Here is a 15,395-nt window from a genome sequence, read left to right as displayed (position 1 = left end):
CAAACCACTCTACCTGGTTTCTACTAATTACTAAACATTTAAGCAAAGAACATTATGTGAGAGACTAAATTACTGTAAATTTGGAAACACAGAGAGTACTCATTTTGCCATGGTAAACAGAGAGCACTGCAAATTGAACAGCAACAGGTGCATGACATAACTAAGCAATAGAAAAGACGACACAAACTCTCCCTAATTTCCTCAACAACTCTTGTAAGAATAACATATGCTATTTACATTTAACATGAGTTTATTTTAGATGAAACTTAAAAAGCTTTTTAACTCAGTCCCACAAAAAAATTAACCTATCATCAGATCATTAATTTTTTTTTTCTTTCCAAAACCAGTCTGTACTTCACTAACAAAAATTTGGAAAACTCTTTCCTACAATTTAAATACATTTCAAGTAATTTCAGGCTGCTAAAAAAATGCTTATGGCACCTCTAGAAAGATACCATCTACTGACCCTGGGACTGCTGAGAAGGTAACTTGGCAAGTCTGTTCTCCAAATAAAAGTATTTTTTGTCATATATATATACACGCACACAACATTTACCCACACACTTACACATTCATGTATTTGTTCATATTTATATTGTACAACATGTATGGACTATAATATTAAAAAAAAAAAAAAAAACCAAGCAACTTGTAGACTGGAAACAAAGGTTAGAAAACAAATTTCCTGGCAAACTCTGAAGACATCAAGACTTTGGAGAACGCTTTGATAAGAATTGTAATACTGCATCCAAACTGGCAAAACAGATTCAATAGATTGACAGGTCAAAGGTTTAAGGCTGAGGGATGCAAGTCAGCATCCTGCACACTACAAACTAAGACAGTGTTGCAATAAGGTCAGGGGACAGCAATGTTGTAATCAGGCCCTCATCTCGGTGGCATCTGTGCTGTCTGTAAGAGTCAGGAAGCAGTTATTGCACCGCTTCAGCTTCTTTTCACCTCAGGAGATCTCAATGCACGTTTAACTTAAGGGCGCACGAGTGCTTGTCAGAGAGGCTCTTCCTACCATATACTAATTCTTTAAAAAATAAAAAAAAAAAAAAAAAAAAGCTGGACAGGAATACAAATTGATGAAACACATTGCTTTTCAAGACACCAAAAAATCCTCTTTAGAATACTGGAGTATCTGTTAGAAACAAAAATTGAGCCAGTATGCTTTGTTCACCTTCTTTGCACCTTCCTTACAAACACCGGTGTCCTTTTCAAGCCGACATTCTCTGCTGCATAGGGATGGGCACGGGGAAGGAGGGAGTAAGAGCAGGGCCGGCCGCCTTCTTCCTTTTGTGCCAGCATTACCCTGCTGTCCTATAAGGTTGCCCAACTAAGGCCTATTCCCGTGCACGTGAATTGCTTTAGAAGGGCAGAACTTTTCCACAGTGCTGACAGGCTGAAGCAAGACTGACATCCATCCTTGGACTTTATCCCACGGTTTCTGCTTAGCTAGAACATACTTGAAACAGCCAGTTTGGTAACTGCAGCTCTGGACGCTCGGGTTGCTGTTCGAGACGCTGGTTTCCAGCACACGTGCCGAAGGACAGGCCACCAATTCACAAAGCTTTAGGCTCGTGCCAGCCAGAAGGACCGACCGGGACTGAATGGCAACAGGCACCAAGTCACACTGCAGTTCAGGCGTGCGGCGCCCGGGCCGCCGGCAAAACAGACCGTTACAAGATACGCATCGAAGCCATTTTACTCCTCTCTGTTTTCAGAGCTGACCCCTATTGCAGCGGGTACTTTGCAAGCCCCGAACCTGCTGCGGCCGGCAGAAGCCAAGTCCGGCTTAGCTCTGGGCTGCTGCAGTGAATCTTTCATCTGCTCATACTTACCAGTCTCTACGTGCCATTCTTACGGTACGGTGCATGTGGTGTTGAAAAAACAGAGAAGGAGACCAGAGGAGGAAAAAAAGACAAAGCTATACAGGAAAAAGGGGTATGAATATACGGGAGAAGCAACATACTCTTTGGTAACTCTCCTTTACAGATACGGAACAAACGAAGAACGTGTCAGGTACGTGCCTGAGGATTTCACGTTTTAAAAAACAGCTATTTTACCACCATACAAACTAACTGGGAAATGTTTATTGCTGCGCTCTCTCAGAAAAACTCCCAAATATCTGAAGCCTCTAGATAAATAACGTAGTAATTTCACTTTATTAGTATGATGTCAATCAGCGCCAGTATGTGCTGCCCCCTTCTCACTGCGAACTACAAATTTATTTAAAAGCCAGTCTCTGAAGTTTTGTGTTTTCAACTTACTCCTCCATTTTTTACTTACTATTCTCTCTATATAGTAATAGCACTATTCCCTCAAATTTAAACAGGCCCATGTGTGTGGCTTTCAAGTTTTCCCTGTGCATATCTCATGTCCCTCAGGCAAAAGTGATAGGAACTATGCAGTGGAATTATTATTGAAAAAAAATCCCATCTCCCAATACACTTTTTGTCTAGCCAGTGACCCCCCAATACTATTGTTCTACTCCTATTTTCTCCCTTGTCTTCAGAGAAAAGAAGATAAAATATTGTCAAGACATACGCCCGAGGTGTGAATGAGCCATACTGCTGCAACTGTTCCTCAGCACCCTACCAGCTTGAAGTCTAAAACCGGTTGGTCATGGAGAACCCAACTTTCAGCTCACTGAATACATGTGGCAAAGGACTCGAGCCAGGTGGACCTGCGGAGCTCAGGCAGTGAGCGCATAGTTCTTAGACTGTAAGTGAAGGACATTTAGAAGTTCAGAAACGAGCCGAAGCCTAATAACTGCTGCCTTCTGGGATCCATGAATGGAATTTAACAACAAAGGCCCAAGAAAGAGTCCAAAATGTCAGATCTGCTCCTGAACTCAGAGGCTACACTGCGCCTCCTCTGCAGCAGAGGGGCATTTCTGAGTCGTAAGTGCCACCTAGTGGCTGTCAGAAACCTTCAGGGTAACATCAGATCACGGTAAGGTTATTTGAAGATTACTTTAAGACTTTTACAGCCGAGTCACGCAATACGCTTGATTTCTGCAGAAATGCACTGAGTATATTCGCATCGAAATGAACTCACCTAGATCTGCTATGCAGCACTGTCCATTTTTCTTAACGAGGATATTTTTGCTCTTCAAGTCCCGATGAGAAATGGCAGGCTTCCCCTGGGTTCCAAATATCTCTATGTGCAAATGTGCAAGACCACTAGCTATGGACAGTACTATGCGTAGGCAGCTGACGGTGTCCAGGGTAGTGAGCTGGAGATAGTCATACAGAGACCCCATTTCATGGTAGTGGGTAATCAACCACAACTGGGTACTAGAGTTTCTGGAAGTCATATCAGACGCAATAAAACCTAGAAAGAGAGGAAGAAAAAGGAGAAACAACATAATAAAATGACAAAGCTTCTTCAAGACTCCCTCAAGAAAAGTATCAATACTACTAGGCCTCTCTTGCAAGCAATTTAAACCCCTGCTTAATTAAAACTTTTCCATGATTGTACTGCACTGAAACAGACTGCGGGTATTACCACGATGAAAAAAGAGCTGATACATTCTGGAACTCCAACTCAAGTCAATTCAGAAGAATGTATTTATGCATTTTGTCAGTCATACCAAACACAACTACTCGCTAGGACCACATACTTTAAAAAAAAAAAAAAAAGTTACTCTTTTTTTTTTTTTTGTCCTTCTCTTTGAAGGACTTGTGGAGGGGGAAGTTTGCAGTTAAACAAAAAGACCACCAGGCGTAGCACATCTGCTGCTCTCCACCCAACAGGATCACGCTGGAGAGAAGCAATGCCTCAAACAGAGCATACGTAATCGTTTCCATCTTTAAGGACAAGAAGCAGCCAGCGCAGGCAGCTGAGAAAAGGGTTAAATGTGTTTCACGTGTGCACCACATCCCAATAAACCGAGACTGCATGCTGTGCCAGCTTCACGTTTGCATCCAAGGTAAGTCTATCCAGAGCACTTCCACCAACCAACCTCAACTTGTCCAAACCTTGCCGTCCCCACAGAAAACGTCGCACCCAATACAGATTGAAAAAAGCACATCTCACCACAGCAACAACCTGCTCTCCAATCATCTCCGACTGCTTAAAAGGCTGCAGCGGGATTGCTGCGGCCTGATAAATTACCAGACCTATGGGACTGCTCTCAACTGCCGAAGGCTCCAAACGCCCAATCCTCTTAACCGCACACCAGCTCGCAACAGAGCGGCAGGTGGCCAAGGAGAGCGTAGCAGCACCAGATCAGCACACCAGAAAACAAAGAATAGTAATTCTTCTACTCAAATGCTAGACAGTTCAACCGGTGCGCTGCTTACTTCATGGTGAAGCAAGGCAGAGCACCTTTCTGCACCACAGCTGTATTCCACAATGATTTTCTACAAAGGAACAGAGAAAAATTTCTCTTTGAAGCTCATGAACCTCAAGAACAGCTTTCCACAACGTGGTGTCTTAAAGCTGAACCCAAAATTCAGGAGTAGCTCCTTTCCTGTTACCTCCGAATTTATTGTGTATCAGCACACTGTTGACCTCAACAGCTTTAGCGGGGAAGCAACAAAAGTTTTATTCCCAAGTTAGAGGAACAAATCATGTTTATTAAAAGCCCACATATGACATTTGTCAGAAAGAACACCCACTACCTTTCTCTCCTGAAGTCAGATTTCTGCACAATGTGACGCTTTTGTAATCTATGATATTGTTTAATATCGCATCTAAAATAATTCTATAAAATAGCCAACAAATTTGACAGTTATCAAGAAAGACTAAACACAGACAGAGGAACATAGGAAACGCGTAATGTAATTTCAGCCAAGTTACTTGCTCTCTTGTGAAGGAAACTTCAATAATTCACATTTCAGGAGGCCACCAAATTATTTTTGTAGTAACAAAGGAACTGCTTCAGGGAACATTAGACAAACGTCTAGCAGGGTGAGCTCTAGAGGCAAGGAATATTCTCTGACAGGAAACAAGAATAAGGAGCCCAAGTAAAACTGATTGAAGACAGACAGATTGCTGGTGAGGTAATGTCAGCAACATGCTGCTGCTTTTATTTGTAAAGGTGGCAGAGCAGTGAAAGAAGGTCATGTCTATTCAGAATCAAAAGGGCTCCTTGAACTCCAGCCATGGCTCACAACACAAAAAAGCCATTTTCTGAGCTCTCAGAACTGAGCGCACGAGGTACAAGGGATGCAGAAGACTCAAAATCGCCACACTTTCATATTTAATGAAAGGGAAATGAGATACGTCATAAAGGAGCAACTATAGTTGAAGTTTAAACATCAAAGGAGTTTAGTTTGACCCTGAGCAGAACAGTTAAACAGAAGAAAATAATGGATTAATACTGCACTTCGTTCAGGCACAAGGAAAGTATTCGAATATTTAAATCTCATTACAAACACCACCCCACTTTTTCTCCCTTCATTTCTCCCAGGTAAACTGAAGTTATAAGAAAACATAGGTCCACATAGATCCACTTCTCCACCTAACACATTGTGCAATACCCTGTTGCCATTTGGCTGCCCTGCAGCAAGAGCTGCAAGGGTGAATTCCCAGCATGCGGGTCTGTGGCACCTCCATTCTTCTCTACACACTGTGCTGCCAACAACTGATTAATCTGGTTGACTGCTTCTTGCTAGAATATTGCAGGAGGACAATGATTTATAGTTGCTACGACACTTTCTCCAGTTGAGACTCAGATTTCAGCACCCTCCTGGCAAGTCTCCCCCTTAAAATTGCCCTTCAACTATTTATTGCAAACACAAGAACCTAATCTCGAAGATTGCAAGATATCTGGCAAATCTGCAGTGCTTCGCAAGTGAACTGTTCGGCTGGCTCCCCGCTACACCAGCTACACTAGGACGCATGAATATGGTTGTCCTACTCACCTAAAATATTTTCATGCCGCAGCAATACAGTGTTGTACAATTCAGTTTCCCTGAACCAGGATTTTTCATCCCTAGAAGAGAAGATCTTCACAGCAACGTTTTCTCCTTGCCACTGACCCCTCCAAACTTCTCCATAACGGCCCTTTCCTGGTGGGGGAAAAAAACACAGTAAAAAGTTGTCAACTAACAATCTTCACAGGGCAGAAGGCCAGGATTAGCCAGTAGGACAGAAACTCAGCAGTCATGGCCCCGATATCACGCTGACGCACGTTGATCACCCCTGCATACGCTTTTTACCACTTTACAGTCACACTGTGCTCCACTGTCCCTTAATTTTTCCTGAGAAAAAATTAAGCTCAGAGTATGGACCTCTCCTCCCTGCGCACTGGTACAGCATACAGAGTGTTTGTGCTGGGCAGCTGTAATCATTCGACTACCAGCAATGAAAGAGCTTCTGCAGCTGAAGCAACTTTGGCAGCATACTGCCAGGTCAGCGGACACCATACAAACGCATCTATGAATTCTGAAGTTAGGAGGGCAGCAGCAGCCCTTGCAGAGAACACTCAGCACAGCCAGACACACAAAATGCAAAAAACCAACCCAACAAAAAACCACAACCAACCAACCAAAAAAAAAAACCCAACAAAAAACCACACCCACCCACCACAACGCCCCCCCCCCCAAAAAAACCAACCCACAGCCATGAAGAAAAAAGGACAGAAAAATCCCCCCGCCCCTTTGGAGAGCAGCACACATTCCCTGCATGCTGAAGGTTTTACCCAAATAGCTTAGAAGAAATGCATGAAGTTATCAAGTACCCAAGAACAAAGCAACATCCTGGACAAGGCACACCGGACAAGTTCAGGTCGTTACCGTTTTCACCACAGCCTGAATACGACAGCCTCAGGCCTCGGGCAGTGAATTATGCTAGATTTGACAACCATAAATATCCAAATCCTGCCCTTCCTTGCTCTGCCGTTCAGCGCTCTTCAGAGGCACGTATGAACCTGGAGCAGGTACCACCAAACGAAGGGAGATACCCAACAGCGATGTCTCCACGCTGTCACCCAGAAGAGCCTTCCTGCAGAAGCGCTTTCATCTGGTGCTGCCACGCAGGCTAACGCGCACGCTCTCTGCAAACAGTGCCAGCCTGAGCGAACTCGGGAGCAGGCAGAATTCCAGAGGCACACTCAGTCATGCCTATATACATGCACGAGAAGATGTCCATATTGCAGGCAAAATCATCTGCATATCATATTCTACAGTTTCTGATGAAGAGAAATTGCAGAGCAGAGGATGTACGCTTGGATTTAATGCGAGTGTGAACATTTGTGCTACTCCATATATACTATAAGCCTAAAGCAAAGAAACGCTGCTAAAATGTGGGCCCAGTCCCTACAGACCGACTCATCTGTTTCACTCGGGCTTGATTTAACAGCCTGATGAGTTACAACTTCTAGTGACTTACAGGAAGGTGTTGACCGGTTCCGAGTTCAGATCACTGAAGAAGCACCATAAACTATATTTAAAACAGTTGCTTTTTCCCCCACTAGAATCACTCATTATCATGCCTTCCTCACCTCTTCAGCGTCAGCACAGCATCTTGGCTCAACATTACTGCCTCGGGATATCTTTGACCCAAATGCTTCCTAAAATTACTAAACTCAAATTTAACTATTCAATCAATAATAGATACATATATGCTGAAGAAAAATTTAATGGATCCTTAAAACGAACACTAAAGTCCTACAGGAAAATAAAGACCAAGAAGAGTCTTGGGGAAGAGTTACCAGAGGGATTCTCTCTTTGAGGGGGAAAAGAGCATTCATCGCCTGCATGGTGCCAAAGCAACAGTGCAGAGCAAGCCAGATCCAAAACTTTCATGTAACCATTCTAACAGCCCAGGATCCCAGGGCTGGTTTTGTTTTGTTGGGTTGGGTGGGTTTTTTTAATGTCATGTTAGCCACTTTGCTCGATGGTTCAACTCCAGATCTCAAATCCAGATGATCCTTTTCTAATTCTAAAGCTTTCTAATTAAAGGCCATTTAACAAACAAATGTTTGTTTCACAAAGTACCCAAACAAGCCTAGTTTGCATTTTTTAACATCACCTTACCGAACAAAGCTTAAATTTTTCAATCATAAAGCACAGATGATATTTGCCCCTTTCTTCTGCATGGATCTGAAAAGAATTTTTTCACGCCACTTTCCAAAAGCAGGTATGTTCCGTAGGCTGAAGAGTTTCATACGGTATATAAGTAACTGAGGAAAAACAGTTACGATGGGAGATAAAGCTTTCTCTCTGCATTTGTCACCAAGACTTGGCACTAGATGTGAGCAAGAATTATACTAACCTACACACTCTACAAGCGTGATCTGGCGAGCCACCGTTCTTTGCACCAAGAAAGGAAGTCCAGAACCACTTCCAGATGTGCAGGAATGGTCCAATAAATCCTGTTCAAAAGGAAAAGCAGAAGCTTACAATCTGTGAGAAACTACATTTCTTCTCCATTTAAATACGCACAGGGACACCACTTCACAGGATAGGTTAAGTTAAAGCTTATTGGTATCTCACTGGCTCTGCTGATGCCATTGGTCACTCGGGATCAAAACACAGCGTTGCCAGCACCGTGCGGGTAGACAGAGAATGCTCTTTGCAAGATTTTACAAATTCAAAGAACATCCCATGCATAGAAGAGACTGACAGGGGAGCTATAACTTTAGGCATAATCACTTTCTGCTGGAAGTTTTACAAACAATACAGCAAGGAACAGCAAACAAATCGAGCATCTTTCATTCTCAGATTTCTTATTCTGTCTCTGTCTTTTATCTGGTATTACAGTATCATTTTGTTTAATAAATAAATGACAACAAATTTACTGTCCCCGAACCTGGAAGCTCACTCGTAGCCTACAAGCTATGCTCTGTAGTGAAATTCCACTTTTTCAGCACTTTGTTATTCTCTTACTTGGCTTCTGGGCTCTCAATTCTGTATCTGTCACCTATTTCAAATAGGTTAATCTAAACTTTTTTCCCAAAACATTTTCTATGTCTTGCAATAATCTGAGCTGCCTCAAAAAGAAATTGTTACTTTCTCCGACTTCTATACTTAAAACCTTCGTCCTTACACAGTTAGCAGAAAGAAAAGCAGCATTTATTCTGAACGTTCCTGCAGACTTCCCATTCTTCCAGTCCCCTGTGGTTTCTCCCTAGTAAAGACGACTCGAATGGCACAGCAACACAAATGTGTTTTCACTACCTAGAGCTAAGGTGGTGTCCCAGCCCCGCCGATCTGTGCCATCAGATACTCTCAAAATCTATTTTACAACCCGCTATGAATAAACATGTATTAGAAAGGGACATTCAGAACTTTGAACTGTTTTTATTACTATAAATAGACTCTAGAAACAGCCACAGCCGAAAGTTTCTAATTGAAATGGGAAGACAGACAAACCCAACACATTCCTGCGATACAACCTGCTTTTTCAGCACCTTTTTAATCAGTGGCCTGCACACCACTTGTGCTCAGCTGACCCTTTTGTCTCAGGTAATATGGGGAGGGGAGTCAGTTTTGCTGAAAAAACCCTACAGGCAGGTGTCTTTGGGGTCCATGTGAGCTGAGCGGAGAGGTGACAGCCCACAGCCGGGTGCTGGGCTCGCAGCCAGGGATGCCCCGGGGGCACCCGGACTGGAGACACCTGTAATGACTTGCTTAAATATGTCTTTTCTTAAATTTTCTGTAATGTCTTTCTTCAAAGGTTTTATCAGTTTCTGGTATTTTTAGAGCATAGAAAACAGACTTTAAACTGTAAACTTCTAAAAAAACATGAGTGAGATTCTAACTGAATCTTAAAATCCTATTAGCCTTTTAAAAGGTGAATACCCCATTACTTTTATGGCTAGGACTGCTGTGCCAGTTCAAAGCATTAACAACTGCATTACTGAACTTCTTTTCTTTACACAGGAAAACAGAGTAAAAAAGCATAAGCATAATCAGCTTTCTAACATTTCCAGCAAACCACTACTGGGCTTTAACCAGATTTGATGAAATCTCATTTCTCCTAACAATTTTTTAATGAGTACTCAAGAAAAAGATAATTTAAGAACTACAGAAGACTGCTATTTTGCTTTTTAAAACAAACTGAAAGCTCATTTTCCTTCCTGCTTGTATCAGAGGAAAAAAAAAAAAAAAAAAAAACCAAACAAAAAAAACACCAAAACCAAACCACCAAACTTATCTGCAGCAACTGTAAAAACAAGATTTGAAGAGGCCACAGCTCTTTCCATTCCCCATCAGGAAGCTGAGGGCTTTCAGCCTACCTAAATGTAAACTAATCTAATGTGTAACAAAACCAGCGATTTAAAACACACAATGAAGAAGAAAAACCTGGAATTTAAAACAGACTTGCCATTTAGATGAACATTTAGAAACAAGGAACTACCAATGTTTTTTTACATCACCAAGACTCAAGAGGCGCAGCAGAGGCACTGCGGTGGCTCCGGGGGTCTGGCAGCTGGGAACAAAGCAGCTCCCTCACAGCCCGCCTGTACACCTAGCCACTGCTCCCATTTCGTTTAGAAAGAATTTTGATTTATTCTTCTCAGGTTTTATCACCATTTCCAAGTAACATTAAATGACTTGAAGTGCAAAAGGTTTGCAAATGGCACGGAAATGCTCTTGCGCAGATAAGAGTTAAGAGCCGGTAAAAGCTGGAAGTCAGTGCTTAAGGACAGACAACCAATTGAACAGGTGCCTAGTTCATGGTGAAGGCATCAAAACTGGCTGTTTTAAAACAGCGCTAATTAAAGAGCGCCAAAGGCATTTAAAAAAGGAATAGATTACCAAGTATAGTTTACATAGGGTCAAGCTGAAGCAGAATAGCGGGGCCACAGTAGGGTGCTGCTCCGGTTTGTGCCAGCCCTGATCCTGCAGTGACACGACGTGCCTGGAGGTTTCAATCTCTAGAAGATTGCTCCATCTTACCCAAGCAGCCAGCATTTATAAACCAAAACACTTATTGGGAGAGTCACATGAATGAAATCAGAGTGGCCATCCTAAGGTCCCTCTAGATCACTCTTGTCTCTGACCTCACCCAAAAGCAACGCCCTTTATTAGCGTATTACAAGTGGAGTGAATTGGGGTAGTAGACATATAGGGGTATTGGACATATGGAAGTATATAGGGGCACTGGGGTATTAGAATATTGGGATAGTAGAAGTGGAGTGAACCAGAAGCGAATACAGGACTGCTTTCCTCTAACACTCTCCCAGCCCCCAAGCACATTCAGATCAGGGACTTCCTTAGATGGGTTTTTTTTTTGCGTGTCTGTGTGCTCAACAACATACAGTCTTCTCATCCTGTTGCTCTTTGAACGTATCCAAACCTGTAGCACCTAGAAAAATCATCAGACAAGGAGTTCTACTGGTTCAGTTACCACTGTGTTAAGAACCACGCTCCTTATTTTTATCCTTGCTCTTACCTGCTGATTTTGATGCCTCCCCCTGTTAGTGGACTGCAGAAAGTGAACAACTGATTCCTAGCCACCCTCCCCTTGCCATGCTGCGTCTCCATCGTATCTTCCACCCTCTTAAGAGAACCAGACGCTTCTTCCTGGCTGAAGCATTGGTTTACTTACTCGTTCCCCACAGAGGCTGTTTCCAAAACGCGTGTTGGGCATCCAGATGACCAGGAGTCTGATTACTCAGTTTTAACTTATTCTTCCTTAAAGAAGAATCTTCCCTGCTCCAATGGTATCCCACCCTGGCCATCTCGAACCCTGAGAACTTACTTGTCAGGACGTACCGTCTTGTGAATGAATGGGTTTTCATTCACGTGACTCTCCCAGCACTTATTCCCAGCAGTACTTTATAGAAACATCTCTGCCTCAAAACAGAGATGCACGAAATAGTTTCCAGCTCCCCAAAACAGTTCAATTTTTTGAGCAGTCCCACAGATCTTTCTCTTACTGAATTCCCATAGCCGGGCCTGCAAAGCGGTTGTCAACTTTCAGGTGAGTTGGTGCAACTGTTTTCTGGGGTATTTTTTTGGACACAGTCAAAACTGCTTCCCTCTGTGGTGGCAACCAACACTTTCTAAGGAAGATATTGAAGGTTATTCCTCACTTAAAGAAATACCCATTTCAGTTTGTCTCTCTCCCACAGAGAGAAACAGAAAAAAAAAAAATACCCAGTCAATGTATTTAGTAGCACATTATTAAAAACATTTCAGGTTTGGACCATTTTTCTTTAGCCACTTTTCAACCCTGCAGTGAAAGCACATTATGGCAGGAAAGCACTGCAACGGAAAGTGTTTTCCAACCTCTTAACACTGAAGACATTTTATCTTAGAAATGCAAGGAGGACTTCTCTTTGCACTGGTTTCCGAAACAAACACTCAAGCTGCCTCTGAAGCCTTACTTGCTCTGTTTCAACAAAGCACGGGAAAGCTGCTGGGAACACTTTTTTATGGGCTGAAGTGACAGGGTAAGATACATTAAGGCTTTAGAAAGGAATTTTCCAGAAACTGTGTGAACAAGAACATATTTTAAAAAACAAATTTTGAGTAAGCAGTTCTCAATTCTTAAAATTCCTCCCGCTCTTCTGTCAACAAAACATCACTAATTTCTTAGTCATCCAAGAGCCCTTCTACTACGATCACGGGAGTCGGGTTCGAAGTTTACAAAAGTAAAAAAATATCTGTATTTCCTCCTTCCCCTACCATCACATCTTTTTCAACTTTTCAGGCTGTCTTTCATATAAAAAAGATGCAGTACGGTTTTACACCTTTCGTATCACTTCAGGCTACCCAACGATCAGGCGTACTCTGTTTTGCTGTTCAGGCATTGTATAGCCATTCTCTGGGTCAAAAGAGCTATACTTGCAAAAGCTATCTTTTGGTTAAATTTCATTTCAACTACAGCTTTGTGAGCATAGGAACGTCACCACAGAAGTCCCGATGCTAAGTGGCATCCCCCAGAAGCAAAAGCTCCTGTTATTGGTGTGGCCACGCCTGGAGGGTACAAGAGGGGAGTTCGGAAGCGAAGAAAGCTCACACAAATTTTCACCACGCACACAGGTTACTTACTGCCAACGTGCTGTCTCCAACATTTGACGCAATGAGTCCCTCAATTGTGCCATATTCTGCATCTCTAGAATTGAGCCTCTCCATATGGTTCTTCTGTATTCTCCGGATGATCAGCACAGCTACTGCAGAAAAAACTATCAACACTACCACAGGAGCCAGTATAACAATGATTAGCGTTTCCATGCTGTAACCTGCAGCGTCTCCTTGAAAGGTTTGCCCTTGGAAAGGAGAGAGGGGAAAAAAAGAAAAGAAAAAAAAGAAGAGAAAAAAAATAAATTTGCTCATTCCCAGAGAAAGTCTTTAAAACCAGCAGTGCTGACACCGGCATTTAACTTGGTAGCCACCTAGCCTGAGAGAGCGGCCGTGACACAGCGAGAGCTACGAGCGTGTGCTTGCACAAAAGATGCTACATCCCTGCAGAGCTGTCAGAATAACCCGTCCCTTCAGAACAAACCCCACCGGTGACTGCGCAATGCGCTCGCAGGCAGCAACTCGATCCTGACCCTCACTGCGCACTTTAACCCCATCATGCATCCAGCACCACAGATCATTCAACCTGTGGACATCAGACGTGTGCCAGTGGGCCCCAGGGTGGGGAACCGCGCTAACTAAACCCTTCCTTTCGCTGGCACTGAAGCCATCTCACTTCCATCACATCAGATGAAAGCCAAACGTTTTTGTTTTTTTTTCCCCTCAAAATTAATTATTTATTAATTAACCTCTCACCTTTAGAAGAAGGCAACTGTGCAGTGATATTCATGTTGCACAGGTATCCCTGGCAGCACTCAACAGCTTGGTCAGGAGACGGAGGTGTTTTGCACGTCATTTTCCCTTGTTCGTAGACTTGGAAGCAGCCTTTCTGGTAAACCTTAGCACCGTCATTAATGCTCAGGGAAGCAAAACATTGCTGGCCTTGGCAACGGTCTCCATTCCCACAGGACATGCCTTCACACACACATTCGTAGTGGACCATGTTTAGCTTCAGTTCTTCATCTGGAAAAGGGGAGAGTTGAGGAAAAAACACCATCGTATTCTTAATAGCTTCAGTTATATAGAGATCATTAGACAATAAAACCTTCTGTTTAAAGGGAGGACTACTACTTGCAGCTAGAGCTGAAGAACCACCAAGTGGGAGCTAACGATAGTAAGGCAGCCGTTTCAGCAAGACAAAGGCGTGAGCTTAAACCATCAAAGAAATACCAGTCATATCTGCCCACTCCAAGTACTCAAATTTCCAGAGGTCAGCGATGTTTTACATCACCTCTCGCGCACACACTGCTGCGGGTAGACAACACGGAGGGTCACCTATGCAGGGACACTCAGCAGAGGAAAAACTTGACAAACAGTGTAAATTTAAAGCAGATTTGCTAAACCACATTACCTTTCTATACGGAAATAGTTATTCTCAAGCATTCCGGAAATGACTGTAACAAAATCAAATTAAGGCCATTTAAACTTGCAGTGGACACAGCTGCACAGGATTTAGTGGGTTTAACTCGCTTGCTTGGAAAGTCAGTCTGGACTTTTCCCGGGAAGAGAAGCCTTTGAGGAGCACCTTGCGAGTGAGTAACCATGGAGATAAAAAGTAAAGCGAGAAGCAGCACAAGCTGCCAGCAGGACACCACCTCCCTTCCAACTCCAGACGCTTTGGCTAAGTGAAAGGAAGAATTTTGAAGAGAATGTCTAGAGTGGGAAACTAAACTCCTAAGTATCCTCAGCAAAGCGTGCAGAGATCCCTAGCTGAGAAACCCCTCTCTCTCTGCGCAGAACCACACACACTGCCGCTTTCAGGAAGGGCACGAGCCCTTACACACCCAGCACCGGGTCACTCTGGTCCCTGCAGGACAGGACGCTGCTCTCCATAGCTAATGGGGACCACTGGAAGCTCTTCAGCTTCCTGGAAGATACAGGTGCCCGCGGTGGTAAACAGCCACGTGCGCTCCCAGAGGGCTGAGAAGAGGCACAGCTGGAAGGACAGAACAAGTCGCTGCTCTGTCACACACAGCCCCTGCATACACACGTAAATGTGAGTTAAGTTGTCATAAACATTCTCTTTTTCAGTTCTAACACACAAGAAAAATTTCCAGCCACAAATACAGTGGATGTTCCTAACGCAGCAGCTGAGCATACCAGGCGCTGGGCTTTTTCAAGCCTATCATTAGAGTCTGCCCAGGGGGAATATAACTCAGATTGGTTTCTGCTTTGTTTCCCCCCACTCCCACAATGAGCAAACACACAAATATGATTTTCCATTTTTGAACCACTAAAAAAAACCTTAATTATGGAAAGAACCCTGAAATCAGACAGTGTCTGTCACATTGATTTCATGTAGTGGCATACACAATCCCAGTCACAGATGTACCAAGTAACAACTTTGCTAATTTTGCAGATTTTTTATTATTTTTTTTTTTTTAATAAATATGCCAGACATTCCTA

At 43.2% G+C, this 15,395-nt stretch overlaps 1 protein-coding gene across 1 annotated transcript in view; it reads right to left on the bottom strand.

The window, feature by feature from the left end:
* The window catches only part of ACVR1 (activin A receptor type 1), a 67,948-nt gene that overhangs the window by 10,817 nt on the left and 41,736 nt on the right, over nt 1-15,395 (bottom strand). The window contains exons 3-7 of the mRNA XM_082483652.1: nt 13,686-13,952; nt 12,960-13,177; nt 8,230-8,329; nt 5,877-6,023; nt 3,064-3,339 (exon numbers count right to left, since the gene is read on the bottom strand). Coding sequence (XP_082339778.1) covers nt 3,064-3,339; nt 5,877-6,023; nt 8,230-8,329; nt 12,960-13,177; nt 13,686-13,952 — 1,008 coding nt within the window. The remainder of the gene's footprint in view (nt 1-3,063; nt 3,340-5,876; nt 6,024-8,229; nt 8,330-12,959; nt 13,178-13,685; nt 13,953-15,395) is intronic.

The sequence above is a fragment of the Vanellus vanellus genome (genome assembly GCF_965231255.1).
Source record: "Vanellus vanellus genome assembly, chromosome: 5".
In the NCBI taxonomy this organism is placed as follows: Eukaryota; Metazoa; Chordata; class Aves; order Charadriiformes; family Charadriidae; genus Vanellus; species Vanellus vanellus.
The sequence above is the reverse complement of the archived record's forward strand: the minus strand, read 5'-3'. Positions and strand labels throughout refer to the sequence as shown.